This window comes from Solanum dulcamara, chromosome 7 (genome assembly GCF_947179165.1).
Source record: "Solanum dulcamara chromosome 7, daSolDulc1.2, whole genome shotgun sequence".
In the NCBI taxonomy this organism is placed as follows: Eukaryota; Viridiplantae; Streptophyta; class Magnoliopsida; order Solanales; family Solanaceae; genus Solanum; species Solanum dulcamara.
The window spans coordinates 74,444,952-74,455,429 of NC_077243.1; the positions used below are offsets into that span (position 1 = coordinate 74,444,952).

A 10,478-nucleotide genomic window follows, 5' to 3' on the forward strand; every position below is an offset into this window, starting at 1 on the left:
AAAATATTTTCATAAATTAAGTGATCATCCAAGAAATTAACTCATTAATATACTACTAATAAGCATAAATTAAGCAAAGGCAAAAGAAAGATGTTCATATATACATAGGTGTATGGGTTACTATCTACTATCTAGCTACATGCTAGAGCTTATCTAATTAAAACTTAATATACATACATATATATATATATATATAAACTTTGTCCATATAACACTTTTTAGGTGTGATCCTTCTCCAGACTTTATTATTACGAGATGTTTTGTGCATCAAACATTCCAGTTATGTAAGTGCTTTGATCAGCAACAAAGAAGACATTATTATCCATTAATATTTCCTCCATTCCAAATTCCCCAAGAAAATGTGTCTGCTCCATTGAGAATATTGATGAAGTACTAGTTGTGGTATTATTGCTTGAAACCCTAGCACAATCACGTTCCACTAATAGCCTTTGTATCTCCTTTTCTCGTTCACATAATTGCTCTTTTATCTTTCCGATCTGTACAAAAAATATATCAAAATTTGAGTTTGATGATTTCATCAGGTCCGAAATATCATATTCAGTCAAGTTGCATGTTTGGTTTGTTTTCATTTGGGTTTCAAATGATTTCCGAGAGTTGACACATTTTAAAAAAATTGAACTAAGTGATATACGATATTAATGATTTATTTAATTAATATAAGGAAATCATATAAAAAAGATAAATGACATCGTTCATATTACTTTGTTAACCATTAATTTAACTTATATGTAGAGACAATATATAAAATGGTCTTCACATTAACACTAATATACCTGTTATAAATAGGTAGCAACCTACTTAATTAATTTTTCAAGTTTTTATTCTCATTAAAAACATTTAGATGTATTACTTACTTTTAGGGGGGAGGGGGGGAGTGATTGATATATAGTGTAATTTTTTGTTTTTTCTGATTCACAAGTGTTATAAAAGTTCACCAACTTTTTGCTAAATATATAAATAAAGATTTAACTTATTGGCAATTTAAATTTTCTATGCGCTATTCATATGAATATATATCTCCCTAAAGAGATAATTAGAGAGATGTACCTCAGTTTCAAGACGACAGTTCTCAACAATGGCATTCTGATGGTGAGACTTCAACTTGGAATATTCATCCTTGAGTTTCTTGTTCTTCCATCTAGCCCTCCTATTTTGGAACCACACCACGACTTGTTGAGGGTCAAGGCCAAGCTCAGAAGCGAGCTTGGCCTTCCTCTCCATATCTAATTTGTGCGCGTCCCCAAAACTCCGTTCAAGAAGATTAACTTGTTCTTTGCTAAGCTTCCTCTTCCTCATTACCCCACTGCTGCTCGTTTCACCTTTGTTCTTCTTCCTTCTCCGCCACGGTTGCCCCTCTCCTAGAAAAAAAAACATAAACTTGCTTTAATACATGTAGAATTTAACTTATATTTGTTGCATGTATTTTAAAAGTTACACTAGCTAGCTAGTGATATTAACTTGCTTTATTTGATAGGAAGCCTTGGAACATTGCAGTAAAATAATCTCCGTGTGACCTATAACCAACCACTAATATTTGCATTATAGTAGGTTGTCTACATCACACCCCTTGGACTAAGCCCCTTCCCAAACTTTCTTAAGCGAATGGGGGGCGGCGGTGCACCCCGGTCGGATGTGGAACGGTGATAAGTCGGTCCGCCGATTGACTTGAGGCATGGACCAGTGTGGATTGGGGGGGGGGGCAAAACCCGGGTTCTCGATACGCCCGTGGAACACCGTCTCCCTGATTGTGGAACACCGTCTCCCTGATTGTGGTAGGTAGCGCGCGTCTCCGGCGTGCTTCGGCATCTTCGCGCTCCGGGCGCTGGCATGTGGCTCCCCATTCGACCTGTCTTGATCCCGATCCAGGTCTTATATCAATTTGTAACATGAGCGCATACTCGATGCCTCGAATCAATATCATAAAATGAGCACATCCTCGATGCGTCGAATCAGTATAATAAAATGAGCGTATCCTCGATGCCTCGAATCAGTATAATAAAATGCATGCATACTCGATGCCTCGAATCATGTATAATAAAATGAGTGTGCATCCTCGATGCCTTTAGTCCATAACACAGGATGATTTGTACATCGAACTGTTATTTTTTTAATTTCTCAAGTAATCGATCCCGCTTTTCATGGACAATTACAAATTATTTATAATTATCATTTAGATAACTTGGTGGAGAAAAAATATGCACCAAATAGAAGTTAACTTCGTGCAAAAGACGAGTTTGTTTTCTTATGTGACAGTATCAGATTAGGTTGACCTACAACAATAATTAACTATGTAAATCGAGTTGATATATTCGATTATACATTGTTATTGTTAGAATAAGTTTGGTTGACCTACAATGACAGTTAACTCTATAAATCAAGCTGATATAATTGGTTATACATTTTTTATCAGTACTATATGTATAACATAATGTTAGACTCTAAAAATGAAAAAAAAATATATTGTGCTCACCTTGATCTGGTACCAGTTGGTTGTAGATAGCAGGATAGTATTGAGACATAACCATTTGATGATCATCAAGCTGGTGATGAGTCATGTTAATATCCTCTTTTTTCTTTCTTTCTTTCTTTGTGTTAGGGATGTTTCTTGCTAATGTTGAAATGTAAAAGTGGATAGATAGTGAAGTAAAGAAGAAAATAGTGAAGACTAAGAAGGCCAATAGTGTTTATTTTAAGACTTTGGTGTGACTATTTATAAAGCTAGATAGCCCTCTAGAATATACCTCCCTTCTCTTTACAATATATTTAGATTCCATGTGCATGTTGATTGGAATAGTCAGATGCAGAGTTAGAATTTGGAATTTGTAGGTTCGAGATTTTATTTTAAATTATTAGGTTTTAAATTAATAATTTGTACATATTAATGAATTTATTTAGATAATTATAGAGTTAAGATCAAAATTTCTAGATTCCGTTAAATCCGTACATTGAGCTTTAACCCCGCCCCTGACAATATAGTCATATAATCGTACTCGATTTTTTTGAGATTCAGACGTAGTTAGTTGAGAATATAATATTGTAGTTCTATACTCAAACAATACGTTTGAGATTCAAGTGTAGTTGGTTGGCAGGAACAAAGTTAGCACTTGTTGAGAATATAATTAAATAATAAAAAGTGTGCTTTTTTTAACAACATAAACTTTTAGATGAGATGGTCACATATTTTAACATGATATCAGAGCAGGCAGATGTCTTGAGATCACATCTCACCATCACTCATATCAAAAAGAATTTTCACGTGCTTGATCCATGAAAAAGAATCAGGCCTGCATGTAAATAGGCATGTTAAGAATATAATTAAATAATAAAAAATGTGCTCACTCTAACGCGCTTCACTTATGATGCGGCCGAATTCGGTAAATTTGATTCAAATCCGAATTCGGTAAATTTGATTCAAATTACACCTTATAACTTTATTATATATGTTAAGATTCACTCCACTGTCAATTAACCAATAATAAATAGAAATAACTATATATTTTAATAGAGATTTTTTTTTTAAAAAAAATAATTACAATATCACATCATTTAAAACTTACTTCCTCCATCCCAATTTAATTATGTGGTGGTGTTAGATTTCAAAGTCAAATGAAAATTTTCATATCTTTATAAATTTAAATTTATAATTATTGTAATTATAGTTTCTGTAGTATATGTACGATCAGAATGGTGAAATTGTTATCTTTAAATGGATTTGATGTGATGTGAATTCAAAATAGTCAAACTTCAATACAAATATTGAACACCGGACGAAAAAAAGGAATGGTGAAGTTGCAAATTTTTAAATCCAAGTGACATATAATTGAAATAGCAAGTATAAATAAACAACCTATACTATACATTTTTTAAAGTGACCTGTTATAATGGATAAAATTATTAAAAGTAGTCATTTAAACTTTATTAAAAGTGTTGGCCAATATTTGATCAAACATGACACATCGAGTCTTACCTGAATCATTACATCATGTATATGATGATACCAATTCCTACTAGATCATCAATCGGATACAAAGTTTAAAAAAGACTAAAAAATAAATAAAATTTTGTCGTGGAACATATATTATAAATATTTTGTGATTGTGTTACTAAAAAGATAAAAAAAATTAAAATTAAATTATTTTAAAATTTAAATATATAATTTATATATATGATAAGTTTAAAAAGAAAAATTAGACTTTGAGGTGGGGGGAGAGGTGTTGGGGTGTGGGGAACCTCAAATAATAATAATAAAAAATAGGTGCTACAAATATATTGAATACTGTAATTTTTTTTTTACTAAAAGACATTTAAAATATATATAAAAAAATAAAATTAAAAAAATTCAACATCTATCTATCTATCTATCTATAAGAGCAACTTGTCACGATCTGATTCTTTGAATCATAATAACACTTATTATAATCTATCACTAACTAAAACGTCCCGTATACTGGAACTACAAGTAATAAAATCAAGAATAGAAATTAAATAATAACATAAATTATAAAAATAAAAGTAAAAACAAATCAAAAATATATACAAACTAAAAATTCTTCCTAGAATTTGAAAGTCACATGTAGGGGTGTTCATGGTTCGGTTTGGGTCGGTTATTGATTAAAACCATAACCAAACCAATTTAATCGGTTATTAAATGTCTAAAACCATAACCAAACCAATTAAAATAATAACCACGGGTTTGGTTATTGTCGGTTTGGTTCGGTTTGATTCGGTTATTCGGTTTATGACTAGCCGAGATAATTCAAATATTCTCTCTCTACATTCTTCAAATTCTTATGAAGCTCTTTTTTCCTCACGACCCACAGAGGTTCAAAACAGAAAATGAAAAACCTTAAACATTCGGAAAAAAAACAACAACTCAAAATCAATTTAAAATTTGAAAAACTCCTTACAAACCTTCTCAAAATTTGACAATCTTATACTTGGGGTTGAGGAGTTGAGGTTGCTCTTGAGCCTTCACTGTTAGTCTGTGAGTCTGTGACTTTGTGAGAAACCAACGTTAGAGGAACAAAAATGTCAAAGGAAAACAGATACTAGGGTTTTAAAGTTTTAACTTTTACTTTATGTTGCTGCTTGCTGCTCAAGTGCTTAGTGCTTATTAGAAATTTAGGATTTAGAATTTAGGATTTAGAATTGGGCTTGAGAGTTGGGCTAATGGGCTTGGATTGTTGGACTTGGACCGCTGTTTAGTGTTTATTAGAATTTATAATTAGGCTTGAAAGTTGGGTTTGAATTGTTGGGCCTTAAAAATAAGTATATTAATATTAAATTAATAATTAAAATGTATAAAATATCTTTAATTATTTATAAAAAACTAATATTATACATATAAATAATTATAAATTTTAAGTATATAATTATCGGTTTGGTTCGGTTATTTATTCGGTTATTTTTTTCTATAACCATAACCAAACCAAATATTATCGGTTATTCAAATTTAAAACCAAACCAAACCAAACCAAACTGAATGTCGGTTTTTTTATTCGGTTTGATTAAATTTTCGGTTTGGTTTTGGTTTTAACCAAAACTGTGAACAGCCCTAGTCACATGTATCAATGCATCTCCCACTTTGCTCCACCCCTAGCACTAATCTCGACAAATTTTAGGGTCCACCAAATATTAAAAATCATGAACTAATAAAGCTACTCCATTAATAGGAGCATTACGTTTCCACATAGTTCTTTTTTGTCACATTATGTGGACTTGATAGATGACGGTTTTAAGGATAGAAATTTGTTTTCAGAACCTAATATGAAAATGATGTCACCAACGACAAAATTAAATCTTTTTAAACTTTAAATGGATACAAATTCAAAATTTTAACTTTATAGATTATATTCAATTTTAAATTTTTTAGTTTTGAACTTATCTCGCTTTTAAAATTATAAATTCATAATACATTACTTATCAAAACTCTAATAATATATATATATATTCACAAAGTTTAATAAGGCAGTATACATCCTCTTCATAGAAAAAATATGTTGTATATGTAAAGATTGAATATGATTTTTATGAAACTTGAATTGTTCTTTTCTCTTTATATGACAGCCACTTGGGATTTGATCTAAACCAAAATCTTTATTTTTGTTCTTCTCTTTATTTGCTTTAAATTTTAGGTATTTAAACTTGAATTGTAATTGCTCAAATGCTCTTAAATTTATTGATTAGGGGGAAATTACTGCTCAAATAATAGGAAAAAAAACTAATGTAGGAGTTATGAAGTGATCTATTGGTTTATTACTGTAATATTTATTGTGAAAAGTCTTATAGTTTTTTTACGTTTTATATCATTATCAGTTTAGAATACGTGCTTTGCACATGTACTTTACGTCATTTAATAAAAATTATATATAAAATGAATAAATTATTACTTGTGTAGCTATGTTGAGTACACAATTTTAAAAAAATTACGTAAATATTATTAAGCAATATATTTGAGTTACAAAATAAATCTCAAGGAAAAATTTCAAGTTTCTGAAAATGAATTAATAAAAATTATCTATATATATCCCTGGACTATTTTTTCCAAAAATAAATAAATGAATTTTATCCCTGGACTATTTTTTATTTTGTAGGTTCTATATTTTTTCCAAAAATTATATATTATTAGTGTTCATATATAAATTTCTCTTATCATATATTTTAGGACTCAGTTAATTTTAAAAAAAATATTTTTTCTTACCATATTATGTAGGATTCCTTAATTTTAAAATATATTTTTCCCTAACTTAAAATATATTTTCTCTTACCATACATTTTAGGACTTCTTAAAATATATCTTTCTAATTAAATATTATAACATATGATTATGATGATTTGAGAAAACTGTGAAAAGACGATTTTTTTGTCTAAAACATAATTTTTTTAATGAAGAGCAAAAATTTCAATCAACATAACTGAAGATTATAGAGATGGTCATTAGTTGTCAACTTTTACCTGTCATTTATATTTTTCCAACGTAAGAAATTATATAATAATTATAGGCAAAATATTGATGTCATCTAAATTTTTTCAACATAAGAAATTATATAATAATCATAGGCAAGATATTAATCTCCAATAAAATAATCACAATGTAAGAATTACTACATAAATTCACAAATGGTATAAATAAATAAACATACCTATAGAAGAAGTACATAAAGGGCGGGCGAAGAATCAAAACAAAAACAAATCTACCGGAGAAAAGACATTATATATAGTCACAATATACTATCTATTATAGTGATATACTTAATTATATGTTATATATATACTTACAATCTATATCTAATATACTCACAATATACTATCTATTATAGTGATATACTTAATTATATATTATATATATACTTACAATCTATATCTAATATACTCACAATATACTATCTATTATAGTGATATACTTAATTATATATTATATATATACTTACAATCTATATCTAATATACTCACAATATACTATCTATTATAGTGATATACTCACAATATACCATCTATTATAATATATATACTTACAATCTATATCTAATATACTCACAATATACTATCAATTATAGTGATATACTCACAATATACCATCTATTATAATAATATACTTATATTATATCATATATACTTACAATGTATATCTAATATACTCACAATATGTTATATACTATAATAATATACTGACATTATACCATCTATTATAATAATATACTTATATTATATTATATTATATATGTTATGTCGGTAAAAGATGGTTTAAAATTAATTTCAACTTTGTAAAGAAAAAATCAATTTTAAAAAAGAGGAGTCGCCACTTAATTTTTTTAAAGAAATTAAGAAAACTTAATTTAAAAGACCCTAACAGATTTAAGTCTTAAAAATTCAGAGAAAAAGGTACGAGGTTCTTATTTCCACTTTGAGAAGATGTTAAGCATTCAAAATGGCCGCTAACGCGCGGTTATCCGACGATTTGAAAAATTATTTGACAAACGTTTGAAAATATTAATTTAAAAGGAAACGAAGATTTTAAAATTATTTGTTTTTCAAAAAAATGATCCAACTTGAAAATTGAATATAATATGCATGTATTAAAAAAAAGACGTAAAGTTTACCAAATGCCTAAGTAAAGGTAGAAAATAATCTAAAGAGTAAATTAACATGAATAGATTTATCTTTAGGGGAATCTAATTAAGTTAAAATAAATTAAAATTAATATCTAAACAAGCATAAATAATACAACAATAACAACCTAGTGAAATCCCATAACGTGGGTCTGGCTAAACAAGCATAAATAACATAAGTAAACAAATTATTACAACCCAAATTAATATAAATAAACAATAAATAACACATGCAAATATTGCCCGACACTTAGTTTCTGTACGCCTGGACTAAACTGTTAGGTCATCTGCGTTTTGGGCCTTAAGCACAATTCCACTGTATATATCGCAGGTATATACACATTGTATATCGTAATATATATACTGTACATAGTGTATACAATTTTATTTCTGTATATCAAACTATATACACACACTATACCACCTGTTTGTTCCTTGTATTTATTGTATATTACTGTATATATAATGTATATCAGTATATAGAACACTGTTTTTCACTTGTATTCCGTGTATACAACCCAATATCAATATATAAATCATGAATATTACCTTTTTTTTTATTTATCAACTTTACAACAATTCAAAACAGATGATGGGAGACTCAAAACTCAACGATATGCAACGATGGGGTCCAAAGATGGACTCAAAGTTATATCACATGCACCAAAATAAAATTACAGAGCATTTACTTATTTTAAGCTAAACCAAGGAACATATCACGATATTTTAAGTTATCAAATTGATGAGCATCCTAGAAGTGACTAACAACATGCATATATGTGGACAAAGAAAAGGAAAGAAGAAATATATTCAAGTAACTAAAGAACACAAATTTAATATATACGTTATACTAGCTCAAATTTTAAAGAAAGAATTGAATCAATGTGGCCATGAAAATTCTAATTGAATAATAACTTTAAGCATATTTTTTGTTATCTAAATCATGTTAAAAGAAGAAATTAAAAACATAAAAATTTATATTGTCAAAGGAAACTATTTGGAAAAATAATGAACAAAACTAAGATCTTTCATGAAATAATTCTAACACATGATAGCTAATTAATTCTAATACATGCTAACTATAAAAAAATTCTATTATTAATCTAATTATTCTTAATACATGCTAACTAAAAAAAATATGACTACGAATCAACTAAATATAAAACATCAAAATAATTAAATAAAACAAAGCTGAGAAAGATCTTGCATCTTTTCGGGCAACAAGACTGAAGACGATGAGCGAAAGACAACTTCACTACCACTCAAGAGCTTGATGGAACTCCAATCTACAAAAAAATAAAATAAAAGATTAAAAATTTAGACTCGAACCTTCGTGGGTTCGACGTTATAAGAACACTGTTCTTAGCCTAAATTTTGACTTCAATCTCCTATTTTCCTTGAAGAAAAATATAGATTGAAAGCTAGAAATTTTCACAACTTTTAGGTTGGGGACAAGAGTACAAAAATGGTAGCCAAGTTAAAAAAAAATTCTAACTTTGGGGTGGCTAAAAAACCTCCCACTTCTTCTCTCTTCTTAATAAGAATATGAGCCTTTATATAGGCTCCAAAAAATTTAAAATTTTGCAATTTTCGATGTGGGAGATTGGTGTTTTTTTTTTAGAAAAAACTAAAATTTTCACAATTGCAAACTATAATTAAACTAACCTAACTAACATTGTATTTAGTTAAAAATAAAATCTTTTTGAGATGATTTTGAATAACTACATAAATAGTAATCAAAAATATAGTTTATAGAAATGTTTATATTATACTAAAATTTATATTTTAAAAAATAGTTAACAATAACATGAAAATATCTTTGTTTTTATAAAAGCTAATTATTTCAAAAAATGTTTGAAATTCAAAGAAACTGAATAGCTAATTTGCGTTGTAGAGGGTCAAAATTAGGTGTCAATAATATACACTTATAATATATATCTAATATACTCACAATATGCTATCGGTTTGAGGATGAAAAACGGTACTTAACTTGACTTTAGTGCCGACTTCCAAAAATGTGAACTAAATTTAGTACCTCTATCCGATATAATCGACAAAGGAACACCATGAAGTTTCACAAGTTCACGAATGTACATCTTAGCATAGTCTTCAGCACCATAAGAAGTTTTGACCGGTAGAAAATGCACCAATTTGGTCATTCGGTCCACAAAGACCCAAATAGAATCATGTTGTCTTCTAGTACAAGGCAAACCCGTGATAAAGTCCATGTTCACATCTTTCCACTTTCATGTAGGAATTTTGATTTCTTGAGCTAAACCTCCCGGCCTTTGATGTTCAGTTTTCACTTGTAGGCAATTAGGACACTTAGCCACGAACTCCGCTATGTCC

The 10,478-nt window shown here is 28.6% G+C and overlaps 1 protein-coding gene across 1 annotated transcript; it reads right to left on the reverse strand.

The window, feature by feature from the left end:
- Positions 1–248: 248 nt before the first annotated feature.
- LOC129894873 (homeobox-leucine zipper protein ATHB-40-like) lies at positions 249–2,576 on the reverse strand. Its single transcript, XM_055970485.1, has 3 exons — positions 2,492–2,576; positions 1,069–1,379; positions 249–497 (listed from the first exon to the last, which is right to left on the reverse strand). The coding sequence occupies exons 1-3, from the start codon at positions 2,574–2,576 to the stop codon at positions 249–251; spliced, it is 645 nt and encodes a 214-aa protein (XP_055826460.1).
- Positions 2,577–10,478: the final 7,902 nt, after the last annotated feature.